This window comes from Synchytrium microbalum (assembly GCF_006535985.1).
Source record: "Synchytrium microbalum strain JEL517 chromosome Unknown SmJEL517_scf0008, whole genome shotgun sequence".
Lineage (NCBI taxonomy): Eukaryota > Fungi > Chytridiomycota > Chytridiomycetes > Synchytriales > Synchytriaceae > Synchytrium > Synchytrium microbalum.
The window spans coordinates 361860-377181 of NW_022158357.1; the positions used below are offsets into that span (position 1 = coordinate 361860).

Here is a 15322-nt window from a genome sequence, read left to right on the forward strand (position 1 = left end):
GAGCGGAATTATATAAATAAATTTACCAAAATAGCAACATGGCGGGGTTAATATTCAATTTTATTCTATAATCGTGGAAGAGGACCTATCAACCATTCAGGGTATGTAGGCCAGCTGGATTCAGCTCCAAGGCTTTTGATGGCATTCACCCATTGATCACATTCTGTGGCTGGGTCAGACTTGAATTGTTCAAAAGCGCCATCAGTAAACGTGATGCGGAATTCTCCTCTCCCACCTCCAGTAGCGGCACTTCTCTCGGCAGATACGGAAATCATGTTGTGTAGGTCTACCGTGTTGCGGAGAGTCAGGTTCCCGTCAATCTCAGCATATGCGTATAGTCTGGCTCCACGCAGGACGAAGTATCGTTTTCGCATAGCCTATTGTTAATTAGAGGTCAGAAAACAACTTTCCAATCATGATCAAAACACACTGCGATGACAGCACTTACACGAACATCACCAGTCAAATGGGAGAGGAACCCCGTTTTGGTTTCCTTGGTCCACCAATCTCTTGCATCCATAGCACGGTAAACTTCGTCAATGCTTGAAGGCAGGGCCTGTCCCTGCAAGCAGAAAGCGTGTAGAATCGTGACAAACTGGGGTGATATATACTCAAGACATACCTTGCTAACGTCACTCCTAACAAAAGCTACACGAGCTCCAATAGAGGCCAAGATAGACTGTCCATCACTCACTTCAAGTACACCATCCCATATATCTCCAGAGACTGACAAGTCTGCTTGACGAGCAAATTCAATTGGATCTGCGTCAAAGGTACCAACCACACCTTCGTTTGGTAGGAATCCTTGCTCTCTTTGAGCGGTTTGAGAGGCGGAAGCGGAGGTAGCAGGTTGAGGAGTGATGGCATTTTCCTTTCGCGAAAATGTTGGGAAGAATCCCTTCTTTTGTTTTGTTGGTTGATGTTGGGCAACTGGGAGAGGAATGGCTGGCATGAATTTAGCTTCCAGATGTAGTGGCAAGTCTCGGATTAGCTTGGTGCTACCAAACAGAGTTTGTGATGAGCAATGGGAAACATTGGCGGACTCGCAAGCACAGTACAATTACTTACAAGACACAGTCCTGTTTGAATTCAGCACGACGGTTATCTTGAATGTGGATGGGCCGTGTTGTTGCAAAAACAGCGTTGCCGTGACTCAATGACAAGGTAACAGTCACGCCTCCGCGATTGGTGAAGTTAACACCCTGAATGTCAGATACTAAAACGATGCAAGTGTAAGTGTAAGAACACGGACTTGTTTTGCTTATACCAACACCGCTGCTTACGTTCAATGTAGAAAGTCCCTGTAGTCTGAGAATCGTTTTTGGGTAGAAAGGCTTGCGGGGCTGCTTGAACCTGAGGTTTCACTTGTTGAACGGGTGGCGTAACAGCCTTCAATGCTCCTGGTAAAGACTTGGACGAAGCATTCGTAGCTTCATCAGATGGACTCCTCAGTGGTTCATCATCATTCAAATCCTGGAAGAAACTCAATCTGTTAGGCTTGCTTCCTGATATCTAACAGGCTTGGAAATTTGCATCTACCTCGAAGCGAACACTCTTCGATTTCCGAACACCACCAATGGGTCTTGATTGTGTGGTTATCTTCTCAAGCTTGTTGTCAACTACAAGGGACTTGTTTGCATCAATCACTTTGGCCTTGTTGGCTGCATCGGCAGCTTCGAGTTCAGCGAGCCATGCATCGATCTGAGTTGGACCGTCAACGACAGAAGAGGATGCAGGAGGGGATGGAAGATGATCAAAAGAGATAGATGGGGTGAATGAAGCTTCTCGTTGTACGGGAGATGTCACCAACTGTTGGACTGGTTTGCGAGATGCGACTGTCGTCCTGGGTACAGGTTGGGTGGACTCAGCAGCCTTGACTGTAACTTTGGGTTCTTCCGGTTTGGTAGCAGGTTTGTGCTCAGGTTCTAGCACTGGTACCATCAAGGGCTTGAATTCCTCAACAAGAGGTAGCAAAATTTCCTTTTTGACTGGTGTTTCCGTCTTGACTGGGGCTGCAAGAATCTTAACCTCAGGCTGAACGACCATCTGAATAGGTGCAACCTTTGGCTCAAAAAGTTGAGTATCTGTTGAGAGCCAATCAAGACCAAGTTGTAAATCAAAGTCCAGAGTTACACTTGGCATCTAGCAACGTTAAGATCAAATCAACAGTTATTCATGAGGTTTAACAGAAATTGAATCTGACCTCAAATTCCAATTGCTTTGGAGCAACAATTGGCAATGGAGCACAGCTTTCGGCAACTTCTTCTCTCTGTTCTTCCAATTCTGGGCAGACTTCCGTATCAACGGCGCTTAAAACTTCATAGATTCTCAAATTCTCAATAGCGTCTGCAGCTGGCGCTACGATTATTGGCGTACCTGCCACTTCTTGTACCGTGACTACTTCGTCAACGATTTCGGGCGTTGACACTTCCATTACCGAAAGCTGAGGAGTAACGACTCGAGGTAGAGGAATTTCCTCAAGCGCCTCAACCTTGGCAATGGGCTCTCCAATGGATTGAGGTTTGAATTCTTCGATGACTGCAGCTACCGCTATAACAGCTACTGCTGGTTTCGTTGCAGCTGGTTGCGACAGTGCTGTCCGTTGAGCAGCCTTTTCAAACATCTTGTCACCCTTATATTCATTCAGCAACTCCTTTACGCTCTTGAAAGTTTTGAGCTCTGCGGTTTTGACGATTTCTGCTTCATCCTCTACGTGACCTATTGGTGTTACAGGTATTGGTTCTATGGTAGGTAGGCTGATGACTGGGGATACGTTGGCAACGATAGTCGGAGGTTGCGAAACGACAACTGGTGCACTTGGTTTAGTCCAAAGTGTAGGAACGGGGGCGCGAGCTTGAACCGGTCTACTATTAAGAGTAGCTGAGCGGGTGATTGGCAACTCTCCAGTTTGGAAGAAGCGACTATTCTTTACACCAGAAGAAGTGGAGGGAGTAGCAGTAGGAGCGGTCGTGTTGGCTGATACACCCAGTGCTTGTTTGAGATTGTTGACCCGACTTGTAGATTTCAGGAATTCCAAATCCGCTGATGTCGTCATGGCTTGTCGAAGCGAGTTGCGAGCTTCGTCATCGGAAGGCACAACGACATCATGCTTACTAGCACCACACTCTACTACAGGCTTGATGATTTGGGCAGTTTGAGTTGGCTCCACCTTTGATGCTACTACTGGTTTGACCACGATTGATTCTGATACTACTGCGGGCCTGACAGCGATAGACTCTACTATCCTTTGCTCTACTTTCGGCAGAGATTTTATTGGTTCAACTCTTGCCTCTTGTTTGACTGGAGTTGGAGCTGGTGATGACACTGTTCGAGGTTCAGCAGCTGGCGCCACGGCTTGGGTCGAAGGATGAGGTGCTTGCTTGGCGGTTTTCGGTAGTGGCAATGTATTAGTCTTGTTGGCCTTTTTACGCTCCTGAGACTTTATGGACCACCGTATAAGTTCAGCGATCTCTGGATCAGCGACTTCCAAAACCGTCCTGCCGGATGCATTCGTTACGTTGGCCAAAGCACCTTGACCCATTAAGCTGATTACTGCACCTCTCAATCCGAGAGATGCGGCAAGATGCAGGGCAGTATTTTGATTTCCAAAACGCAAGCCATTCAAGTCTTCGCCTGAGGGCATAGTCTGCAATGGGAGTTAGCTAGGTTTGTAAAGCTGCTCATAAGGGCAGGCGTGATCTAAGTAGCACGAGACGCGAGCTTGAAGAAACACACACCTTGAGGAATACATTGATGACTTCCATCCGCTTTTTTTGATCACTATCCGACTTGCTGGTGGAATACATGGCCAAAGCAGCAGCCAGTCCCGTCATTCTTGTTCCGTCACTGCCCAAGATGTCAGCAACATGCTCGTCGAGCTCAAAGTTATCTTCACATTGGACTAGAGAAAGTGCCGGGTTCTGAGCTAGGAGATCGGCTATAGTATGCGAGTGGCCCGCCTCGACAGCATCGAAGAGTGAGGTTAACTGTGATGCGGATAATCCTTCTACAAGTTTGAAAAAAAGCTCAAGTTTAATGTATCGTCACAAACCCGGTTGGTTTGAAGGTAAACAGGCACGAGAGGCAGCGGATCAGCTAGAATCTATATATGATCATCGACTGAACCGACTCCTTGTCCTCCAAAGCAAAAGGAACTGGCGTGTGACGACTTCCAACCAAGGACTTACCGCTCATTGTTTAGAGGTTTAGCAAGATTGCTGGCAAGAATCTAGCTTGATCCTGGCACTGGAATCGATAATCAGGGATCCTTGGTGACTTGATGTTGTCTATTACTTGATTCTGCTCTGATCTGCCAGATTGTCGAAAGTGTGCTTGTTGTGTGCGTTGCGATGATACGCTGTTTTAAATCCCGGCGAAGTCACAAGATGCCAAGCGTCTCAAAACTGGACGATTCCCAGTATATAGGACGCCGTATGATGCTGAACGTGAGCTTGACTGCTTTGAAGAAACGCGTAGAGCTTACGAGAGCTGGAGGCGCAATGTTTCTAGGTGGAGCAGCTCGGATCCGTGAAAGTCGTTCATAAAGTTAACTATAAATTGATTTAGGATTGAGGAGCGCGTCGACAAGGGTTCCTTGATGCGAGAGCCTGCAATCTCTTTAACCTTGCTTGAAAGTCAATAGCCACTACGATAATGGATTTTAAAGAACTCCTGGCCGAGGATAAGAGGATTAAGCTTAGCGGAGCCGATATTGATGGTACTACTAGAGGAAAAATTGTGATCAAGGACAAGTTTCTCAAGAGTCTTGACGGCGGTTTTGGTAAGCTGGTGTTTCAAGCCTTGCTGCTCATTCTTGATAAAGTTTCGAGTTGTAACGCACTTGTTGGCACGATATATACTGCAAACTCTTTTCGCCTCAATCTATTTGCTGTCGTTACCTTCACGATCACACATCACACACATCAAATACAATACATCTCGTACGTGGAAACTGACTCCCGTCGCAAACTTACTAGGCTTTTGTGACGTGATTTTCGGTTGGGATATACTGGATCGTGTATATGATGCGGGCACGAATGCAGTTTCGAACGCTGAAGGAGGTACGTTGTCTGACTGCTTATCACAGAATGTGTACTTATCACGGAATTCTTGGGCGATTGTAAACGATTGTAAACGATTTAAACCTTAGGCTTCCAAGATGTTATCGCAAAGGTCGATGTGAATACCATGAGAAGAGTTCCTTGGGAGAATAATGTGCCACACTTTTTAGTCGACTTCCATTCACCAACGACAGGCCTACCACTTCCACAATGTCCGAGAGGACAGGTGCGTTTTCATCGAGATGAATCCAAAACTTTGCTGATATCCAACGTTTTATTCAGCTTAAACGTGTCATTGCCGAATTCGCACAACTAGGACTTAAACCTATGTGTGGGATGGAGTACGAGTTCTTTTGTTTCAAAGGTATCGTTCCATTCATTGCCAAGAACGAACAAGAAATAACTCAGTGCTCGTGACCAGAAACGCCCGACTCTCTCGAAGATAAACAAGGCGTCAAACTGCAAAGTTTGGATCCAGGAATGTTTGGATACTCATTTCTGCGGCCTACGCTGGTTCAGGACTGGTTCTATGAGGTATATGATAAGCTTGCCGAGTATGATATTCCGATAGAAGGATGGCACACTGAAACTGGTAATATCTGAATCGAGTCTACATGCTGGGCAAGGCAACGCTCACAATCTTCAATTTATTCGTGTAGGCCCAGGTGTCTATGAAGCAGCCATACAATACTCTGAGGCTCTCTTGCTGGCCGATCGAGCACACTTGTTTAAAACAGCAGTAAAGCAAATATCTCTGAAACATAGCATCATCCCATCTTTTATGGCAAAACCATTTGCAGACCAGCCAGGCTGCTCTGGTCATATCCATATATCGCTGGCCGATATACATACAGGAGAAAACAAGTTTGTCGCTCCAGATTGGAAGGACCACATGGATGACAAGACTGGAATGAGCCGAATCAGCCCTATTATGAAGCACTTTTTAGCAGGACTGTTGGAAGGAATCCCTTCTATTATGCCATGTCTTGCTCCGACTGTAAACAGGTATGGTTTGGTTCGTGTAACTCGCTTCGAAAATTGATTGGTGTAAATCACTCAGCAAACTGACGCATTCATTTGCCTTTACATTATAGTTACAAGAGGTTTACTGAAGGCTTTTGGGCGCCTGTTACTGCAACATATGGATTCGAAAATAGAATCACGTCCGTGAGGCTCATTGGTCCCCCATCGGGAGGTCCTGGAACTACTCGATTGGAACTCAGAATTGGAGGTACGTGCGAACACTGTCTTATTTCATATAACAATGCGATGAATATTAACTAGTCTCGAAAAACGACAGGTGCTGATTGCAATGCATATCTCGCATTAGCTGCTGCTTTAGCAAGCGGGCTACGTGGTGTGAAAAAGCAACTAGAGCTACCATTTCCACCTGCTGGTGATGCCTCCGAATCGTTGCCTGATGCAAAACGTGGTGGTCGTCTACCCAAGAACTTGAAGGATGCAACCGATGTTATGATGAAGGAGGGATCTATCGCGCGAGAAGTCATGGGAGATGAATTCATCGATCATTTTGGAGGTACGCGTATATCAGAATGGAGACTTTGGGAGGGAGCTGTGACCGATTGGGAGATCAAACGCTATATGGAGACGGTCTGAACTGCAATCAATAATATTGCGTATGTTTTGTCGTTGAAGTTCAGAGTAATAAAGTACTATCATTTGCTATGGGTTTGGGACACTTAATGTTTTATCGCAACATGCCCCTTACGTGAAATTTGAGATAGTGACATTATTCGCTGTTGCATGTTGTAACTCGTCCAACGCGGGCTGGTCCTTTACAAACTTTACAAATTGTTGCGCGAAGAAGGCCTAGCACCAAAATTTTCACTATTTGTTACCGTTTTGTTGTATGTCCACAACCTCCAAATTTCACAATTTTAAGAACAATCGAAAAAATCAATAACTACAAACAAACTATAGTACCAGTTTTAGCACTCTGCACTTTGCCTAGAATACAGGTAAGAACAACGTTGTAACTATTCAATCAAGTAACATTTGCCGCACCTCGTCTTCGAGCTTTGCCTAATCACACGATTTACGATTTCTCGTCCTTCACTTTATTAAATTATACCGCCATCTACCTAGAAAACAATCATATCAACCATGCAAACTACAGATCAAAGCAAATTTATGCTCTCCAACTACATCGCTCAATTCAAAAGCACTGAACGAGTTGGTGATGAGGATGAACTCAAGATCGCTCAACAATCTGGAAAGGAATCTGCTGGGTGGATTACCTTTAGAATGATTTCGAAAGATAGTTCCCAAGTCAAGTATCTGGCCTATGAGTCTGTGTTTGAAACCGTCGTGACAAACACATCGCTGGACGCAATCTCTGCAGGTGTCAGGAAGGTGCTCAAGGAGGACTCGATCATTTGTCTCAGCATGGTATGTTACGTGAATCAGAATTCGTCAAGTTTTGCTTCTATGGTGGTTCCGGAGTCATCCGGTCGAGTGCCTCTGTTTGGAAATCCCTTTTCAAACACGATTCCTGGTGATTCAATACAAACGTTCTAAATATCTGTTATAGTTGGAAAAGGAATCCAATATGAAAATTGTCTTGTATTCATGCAGCCAAATCAATTCTGGAACGATACTTTCGAAATTGGTTTGTGATAAATCGTTACTTGGCCGCCTCATCGAAATCTTTGTCGTGGAACAGGGTATGAGCCTTGTCATCGATCGTGCCATCAAGTGTATGGGTCGTCATGATACTCGTGAATTGGCTCAATTATCAGTCTCTGCTGATGGGTTATCTTGGATCTTGAAAGATGCTGAAGCCTGGCATGATGGTCTTGGAATTGTTCCCAATTATACACATGCTCGTCAAAATGAAGAAGTTGAGCTTCTTGCTGATCGAGCCTTTGGCCTTGTATCTCGTTTGTTGTCTCGCTGGAATATGCTTACTTCTGCTGCCACAAATGGCATTGAAGAATGAATGCAATATCATCATGCTGTAACGCAGAACGTGTATATTTGTTGGTATGTCTTTGTGTATTGATCTCTATGTGCTGAATATCTTTCTTGTGTGTTAAAGGCCTCGATAAATAGATAAATTACTTCTTTTGCTGTATACAAAGGTTTTACATTTCCCTATCTACGTTCCTGAATCAGTTTTTCTATGAGCCTACATAAATTATCAAGTCCAAACAGCGCCCCTTGATCTGGTCCAGCACCTTCAGGTTCAAAGTGAGCATGAGCAAAATCAATCAAGCGGACTCTAGGCCCCATTTGATGATCTGTGGACCCTTCATATAGCAGCAATACGGATGATGCATATATTCGAGCTGTTGATTCAGACAGGTCTTGTCTTATGGCTCTCAAGCTTGCCAGCAAGACGTCCAACACTGAAGAATATACTTTTGTAGGCAAAAACACTCGCAGACCATCTATTATCGTGTCTGGCGTTAATGACCGACCCAGAGATTTGTCATGCGATGTGAAATTTCCAAGAGTTTCATCGTAAACCTGTCAAAGTCTCCTATCAAAATGTTGATTTGCAAGAAAACAACACGACAACAACTGATACCTTGATGCCACAAATTCGCAGCCCGGTACTTCCAGAAGTAGTATTTTGAGCCTGATACTCCATCCGTTCCTTCTTGGCAGATGTAGCATCCTCTCCATATAATCTCGTTCCAACTTTGATGTCAGCAATGCATGGCTTTATATAAGGCTCAACGAGGTTTTCAAGCACGACATATCTAGTAAATTCATGTGGCTTATGCTGAGTCGATTCGTTGGGAGACTGATACGGAATAGTGCCAAAGTATTTAGGCATCCAAGCTTTGAGTTTGGTGTTTTGGGCTTGTTCGTAGAATTGTACTTCGATGGAGGAGCATGGTTTGGCTAGTTTGCCAGCTTCGACGTATACTATTTGATCGTGTCCTGCCACTTGGTGCTCAAAGTTGCTCATCGTATGTTTGCATTATAATAGCTAAGTGGGAGAACGACTGACGCAAATACCGACAACAATACCGCAATACAGTATGAGAACAATAAAATCAAGAAAAATCGCATACCGAACCTGTAGTCTCGCAAGGTCTCGCTTACGACCAAAAAGCCACGTAGTACTTCATAACAAGGTTCAATATTTCAACTACTACAATGAAGCAGTTGGCTCAAAAGGCTTTGGAGCTCTCAACATGCCCAATTCTTGACCACCAGACAATGGAATGATGATGCCGGTAATATGAGCAGAGGCCTTTGAAGATAAGAATAATGCTACTGCGGCCATATCTTCTACTTTTCCAATTCTCCCCATTGGCTGATTAGGTGCTATTTCAGGATTTTTTGCTCCAACTAGCTGATATGCAGTCATTCCAGATGGGAAGGTTGCGGGTGCGACGGCACTAAGTGATTTCGGTCAAGTTTACACAAGCTGTTGTTGCGATTTTGACAAGTAAGAACTTACTTGACTGTTATCGATCGCTTGGCAAGCGTCACGGCCATGATTCTTGTAAGGTGATTTAAAGCAGCTTTCGATGCTCCGTATGACCAGATTCCCTAATTTAATGATGGTCGTTCATTTTCTGCATTCCAATCAGCGTCAAACCAACAACTTCTTACAGCAGGGTGCATCTCCTGGCCAGCTTTTGGATCAAATCCACCAACAGACGAGATCATAATCACTCTTGCTGGATCAACTGCTCTGACGGCAGCAGCTTCAAGGAGGGGTAGGAAGGCCACTGTTAAATAGTACGGAGCCTTGACGTTCAAAGACATGACTTTATTCCAGCCATTCTCTTCAGGGAAGTCTTCCATAGTCCCGCCCCACGTCACCCCGGTGCTAGAAACAAAAACGACGATTCGTAAGTGTTCTGTGTTCTAAAGTAAAACTCCAAACGTTTCACGTACTTGTTGATCAAGATATGTACTTTGGACTCTTTCTTCTTGACCTCTTCATATAATGCATAGCAAGCTGCTTTACTGACCAAGTCTGGAGAAATTTACGCTTTAAACGTTAGACCGTGACGTCAACCGGCGCAAAAAACAAACAGAATATGTGACCTCACCAGCTACAATATACTCGCACGTTCCAGGTCCAATTTCATTCAGCTCCTTGCACGTTGTTTTGAGAACGGATTCCTTTCTCGAAGCAATGTACACTTTGCATCCGTTTTTCACTAGCCCAAGGGCCATCATTCGTCCCAACCCTTGGCCACCTACACTCGATATTCAGTTTTAGAGGTGAATGCAATGTTCAAAACGCAAGAGAGCTCGCCTCCAGTGACCTAAACGAAACGAAAACATGGATTTAGAAATTGTGCTTGAAATTATCAACTTTAGGCTCTACATACCACAGCGACTTTGTGCTTGACACTAAAGAGGTTTGAAATCGACAAATCTGTAGACATCGTTTCCTTCTTAATTCTTAGAATGTGTTAGTTCTGAGGTTCGCACCGTTGATGTAACACAATGCACCAGAGCACCAAAACACGATATTCGGGTCATATACGTGATTGTCAGCTCTTATAGGTCCTTTAGCTTATAGATAATATAATATATACTTATATGCACCAGTTTTACAAACACTCCAGTAAAAAATAATATGTGAGAGCGCGTCATTCACGAGTCTGGGCTGAAGCCATCATCGAAATCTATACCATTCAGCAATGCGGATATGTCATCGTTCGATTTTCGTATCTCTGCAACTTCTGGCTCAATTACATCTTCCACTGCATTCACCACTGCAACCTCTGGTTCCACTACATCGTCCACCGCATTTGAATTTCGTACCTCTGCCACCTCTGGCTTATTGACATCTTGCACTGCATGCACACCAGTTTCTTCTACGGCATCAGCCTTAGCCTTCTCATCAGCACGTAGTTTAGCATCACGTTCCCGTTCATAGTCCACCAGATTCCATAGTTTAATTAGTATCTTGGTCTCGTAATCTTCTATTCGAGATCGTTGTTCCATCAAGTGTTTGTGCAACACCATACAGGCATAGGCATCGTTGGCGGCGTATCGAATCTGCTCATCAGACAAGTGCACAGCTTCCCAATCTGATGTACGAACCGTGCCCTTTGACAACGACTTGGAGAAGCTAGTAGCAAGAAGTCTTGAGTTAGGAAACGATTCTTTACGTTTACTGATCTGGCACTCACCAGCATCCAACCAAAGCCTGCAGCGATGCCATACCAGGACCCATCTTATCAGGAATTACAGCTTTCGCTAAATCAGACAACTCACACCAAGAGTTCATCTTGACATTAAAGTTTTTGTCCAGCTTTTGGGCATCACCACGAATATTCACCCCCGTCTTGACGATTGCCTCAGATTCAATCAGATCTCGCAGGCATTTAGGTAGGCCTGTTTGTTTTGAAGTTGCGTTAAGAGAAATTCTATGAACTACATGCAGTATTCGAGCTTTACTGTTACCGTTCATGTGGTGAATGTGGAGGAGGGCGACAATGTTTTCATTACAGACTTGGACAAGACTTGTCGGTCTTGGTTCGGTTCCCGTCTTAAATAAGACCTTCCATTCGATATCAAATCCAACTACAGAAGAGTTTCTAGGTGGGGTTTTGTGGTGTGAACTTGTTAGCACGTGTATAAAGGTTGCGGGACTTGGACCATCTCAAGCAAGTAAATGCCGGAGAAAAAAGACGATGCAGACAAATATAAAGAACAAGAAATCGATTATGAAGGGCTCAAATCCATTCTCCTCAGCAAAGTGTGAACGAAGGCGTTGATTGTCAAAGTTCTTACGTACTCCATTTGTGCTAAAACAGCTTCAGCATGCTCAACCGTCTTGCAGTACTTCAATGTAGGAGGCTTTACATCATCTGTATACTTGAGCAATGGATAGTTGGCTGGATCTGGACGATTCTGCCATGGTAAGCTAGCAAAGACGACATGTCAGTTGATTGATGTTCAACAATGCCAGCCATACGGTCGGTAAATCTTAAGCATGAAAGCATGACTTACGGCCTCTTTTTGAGAGGTGAAGACGATGATTGAGATGCCTCGGCAGCGTCAGTATTCGATGGATCGTGTCGTACTGGAGTAGTTCGTCGTGGTTTCTTCGTAACTGGCTTCTTTGATGGAGATGGCGCTGATTTAGCGGGGCTGGGAGCCAGTGAGACTTGCGGAGCCTCTTCTGCTTCCATACTTGGGTAGAGCATAATGGCTGGAAGGTGTTGCGAAGTAGCTATCAGTAAGTACAGTTGCTGAAGACGCACGCTGCAAGCTGCGTGACTGGAGCTTTCGCGTTGTGAGAGCATAGTGAAGATCTATCGAATCAAATGCAAATGATTTTGTTTCTGAAAGGGGTATTGAAGCTATATTCATCGTGATATCACAGCAATTTTTCGAACATGCGAGACATGATGCAACTTTGAGATCAAGTAATAACAAGAGAGCTCTCATAATAAATAACCCAGTAGGAGCTGCTTATTCGCTCTTCTTGAGCTTGGGTGGTTTGTCATATTCCGCATCCTCCATGAATGCGACTATGACAAAAGCAATGAGTATCACATTCACCACGACCACAGCACTGATGGCAGCATATGTCAAGTTCCCTACGATATGCAAAAGTTAGCTCTGCAAGTGTGCGGTAATAGAAGCTACTAATGTACCATCGAATATTTGATGTAGCGTGTAAAAGTAGGTTGCAACAGGAATGACGAATATAGCAATTGAAAAGAAGAGTAGCTTGAGCACAGTTTTCCTATATTCAAGTAATAATTAGAGAGCAAGTCTTCAGAATGCGAGGCTTGACTAGTGAGCGTACGTTGGGATGATTGGACGTGATGGTATTGGTTCATTTCCTGTTGTAGTAGTTGGACTGGATGGTACTGAGTCCCTGTCAGCATACACGCTTCGTTTGGTTGCCATCTTTGTATCGTCTTGTTCACTCTCTGCTTCAAACGCTTGAATGTTTGGAAAAAGGAAGACGGAAGCTAATTCGATACGTTTCCAGTTAGAATTGTGACGTGTTGTTGAGTCATGAGCAATCCTAGGACATTCTTTGATATTGAAATCGGTACAGAGAAAGGTATGCGAATTAAGCTCCTTTGTTGTTTGCAAAGTGGGATGGACCGACGTGAATTGTTGCCTCTAAACATTGTGTAGAGCCATTCTAGTTTAGTTTTACTATCATTTGGACTTACCGTCTCCTTTTTCCCCTGCTTCCTTAGCTGGAAGGTACTGCAGGCTTCAAATCAACATCAACCCCATTTCACGTATTGACCAAACATCCTGTAGAATCGTATTCGAACTCTTTGCAGACTCTACTCCCAAAACGGCAGAAAACTTCCGAGCCCTTTGTACTGGAGAGAAAGGTGCCGTGCCTGTCTCACTTGTCACAAGACCGAGCAGATCGCTAAATGAGCTCTTTGCATTTTCTTTCCACAGGCTCTACTCGAGATGGAATACCAAGGCATTATAAAGGCAGTACCTTTCATCGTGTCATACCATCATTCATGATACAAGGTATGTATGTCTTCATGTGATCTGTGAGCTTGCAACATTGTGTTGATGACCTGGCAATCCCCCCTACTAATTTAGGTGGAGACTACACCAAGGGTGACGGAACAGGAGGTTAGCAAAACGATTACTCTCGATTGTGCGATTACACACGATCTGGCTGGAGCCAGAAAATTAGCATCGAATACGCATCCAAGTTTTTGGTGTTTTGCTCACAAGCTCGGGAATGATTTCCCTTTTTATCGGGCATTAGGAGAATCCATCTTTGGTGAGGAATAATAGAAGCAAATCTGACACGACAAGTCTATACGGTTTCCTCTATTATATCTGACCATATCTATGCAACCAAACACAGGCTCAACTTTTGAAGACGAGAACTTTAAAAGGCGTCACAATGAACCATATCTACTATCCATGGCCAACCGGGGTCCTGCAACAAACGGCTCTCAATTCTTCATTACTACTGCTGCCACGCCACATCTCGACAACAAGCACGTTGTCTTCGGTACAACTCATTTGCGGTTTTCGTCGCCTTGTAGACCCTTTACCAGATTTCTCCCAAAAGGTCGAGTGGTGACTGGACAAGATGTTGTCAAGACAATTGAAAATCTGCCTGCCAAAAATGACAAGCCTTTGGAAATGGTCGTTATCGCTCATTGTGGTGAACTTGAAAGGAAGAGTATGTAATGCAAATTACCCATATTTATAAGCCATTTGGAGACACGCATCGCTCACGCAATTGCTCTGTCTCTTATCTTACTAGAATCCACCAAACAAGATGACGAAGACAAGAAGAGTGATAAAAAGATCAAGAAACGTCGCGATTCATCATCTGAAAGTGATTCCAACAGCTCCGATGATGGTGACAAGAAGAAGAAGAAATCTTCCAAAAAGGTATGACCAGCTTTCAAGCCAGTTATTTTGTTGAACTGCCACAATCCAATAAGCTCAAAACAATTCTCCAAACAGCACAAGAAGAGACATCATTCCGAAACTGACGATGATAGTGAAGAAGGTGCAATTATCAAGCCTAAAAAGGAGAAACGAGATAATGGTGACAAGAAAAATGAACGAGCTGGAAAACCAAGTCTTGATATTCCTGAAGAGTTCCTGAAACCCTTGTATGGTCATCATGACTGTATGTTGTGGCATTAATCGTCGCTGATTATGGGTTGAAAGTATATGACCGATTTTATTTTCAGGGCGTCGAAATCCACAAGACCGAAAATATGACAATGATTCACGCTCACCACGAGATTTCCGTGATGATCGAAGACGAGATGATGATCGTGATTTCCGAGGAGGTGATAATCGTGGCAGCCCTTATCATCGAGCCTATGATGATGCTCGAGGTGATCGTGGATATCAGAATAGAGGTGGTGGTGGCGGAACAATGTCTTACATGCGAGATGGAGAACGAGCTGATGAGAAGGGGCGTCAAATCAAGGGTCGTGGAAGCACTGTAAGTCTTCATAGACAAAAAAAACCATCAAAAATTCTCTCATGCAAAGTACTCACCAAAACCATCTCCTTGCTTAGCAATATCGACCATCATACGTCTCACAGAAGAAGACTGAAGAATCATCTGAGAAAGTGACTGCTGGTGAGACAAAAGCGCAAGAAGAAGACACCACTGGACAACCTAACGCACTAGATGACGTCGATGAAGAAGTAGTTCAGGCATAACTATAGAGTAGTAGCAAACAGTTTGCTCAAAAGAAGTCGTTTCAACCCAAATAAACATGGTGACGTATTGAGAAGAATTGTTATTGCTATTCATTCTCCTGAAAAAAGTTGTGCTGTTCTTA

The 15322-nt window shown here is 44.1% G+C and overlaps 5 protein-coding genes across 5 annotated transcripts; 2 read left to right on the forward strand and 3 right to left on the reverse strand.

The window, feature by feature from the left end:
- Positions 1-65: 65 nt before the first annotated feature.
- On the reverse strand, positions 66-4194 carry SmJEL517_g02121 (uncharacterized protein; the record flags this gene model as incomplete). The annotated part of the gene is made up of 9 exons (XM_031168049.1): positions 66-377; positions 449-562; positions 623-998; positions 1069-1216; positions 1284-1473; positions 1540-2142; positions 2204-3646; positions 3738-4006; positions 4188-4194. The coding sequence occupies 9 exons, from the start codon at positions 4192-4194 to the stop codon at positions 66-68; spliced, it is 3462 nt and encodes a 1153-aa protein (XP_031025908.1).
- A 459-nt stretch (positions 4195-4653) lies between these two features.
- On the forward strand, positions 4654-8019 carry GLN1 (glutamine synthetase; the record flags this gene model as incomplete). Its single annotated transcript, XM_031168050.1, has 11 exons — positions 4654-4780; positions 4977-5060; positions 5150-5286; positions 5343-5424; positions 5482-5652; positions 5720-6065; positions 6155-6291; positions 6361-6597; positions 7002-7039; positions 7167-7469; positions 7612-8019. The coding sequence occupies 11 exons, from the start codon at positions 4654-4656 to the stop codon at positions 8017-8019; spliced, it is 2070 nt and encodes a 689-aa protein (XP_031025905.1).
- A 155-nt stretch (positions 8020-8174) lies between these two features.
- SmJEL517_g02123 (uncharacterized protein) lies at positions 8175-8997 on the reverse strand (the record flags this gene model as incomplete). Its single annotated transcript, XM_031168051.1, has 2 exons — positions 8175-8549; positions 8611-8997. The coding sequence occupies 2 exons, from the start codon at positions 8995-8997 to the stop codon at positions 8175-8177; spliced, it is 762 nt and encodes a 253-aa protein (XP_031025906.1).
- Positions 8998-9183: 186 nt separating this feature from the next.
- SmJEL517_g02124 (uncharacterized protein) lies at positions 9184-10223 on the reverse strand (the record flags this gene model as incomplete). The annotated part of the gene is made up of 5 exons (XM_031168052.1): positions 9184-9433; positions 9496-9587; positions 9651-9870; positions 9939-10020; positions 10097-10223. The coding sequence occupies 5 exons, from the start codon at positions 10221-10223 to the stop codon at positions 9184-9186; spliced, it is 771 nt and encodes a 256-aa protein (XP_031025911.1).
- Positions 10224-13034: 2811 nt separating this feature from the next.
- SmJEL517_g02125 (uncharacterized protein) lies at positions 13035-15200 on the forward strand (the record flags this gene model as incomplete). The annotated part of the gene is made up of 12 exons (XM_031168053.1): positions 13035-13083; positions 13226-13232; positions 13293-13369; positions 13443-13520; positions 13596-13628; positions 13768-13782; positions 13870-14019; positions 14080-14193; positions 14278-14408; positions 14484-14652; positions 14717-14976; positions 15054-15200. The coding sequence occupies 12 exons, from the start codon at positions 13035-13037 to the stop codon at positions 15198-15200; spliced, it is 1230 nt and encodes a 409-aa protein (XP_031025912.1).
- Between the last annotated feature and the right edge of the window lie 122 nt (positions 15201-15322).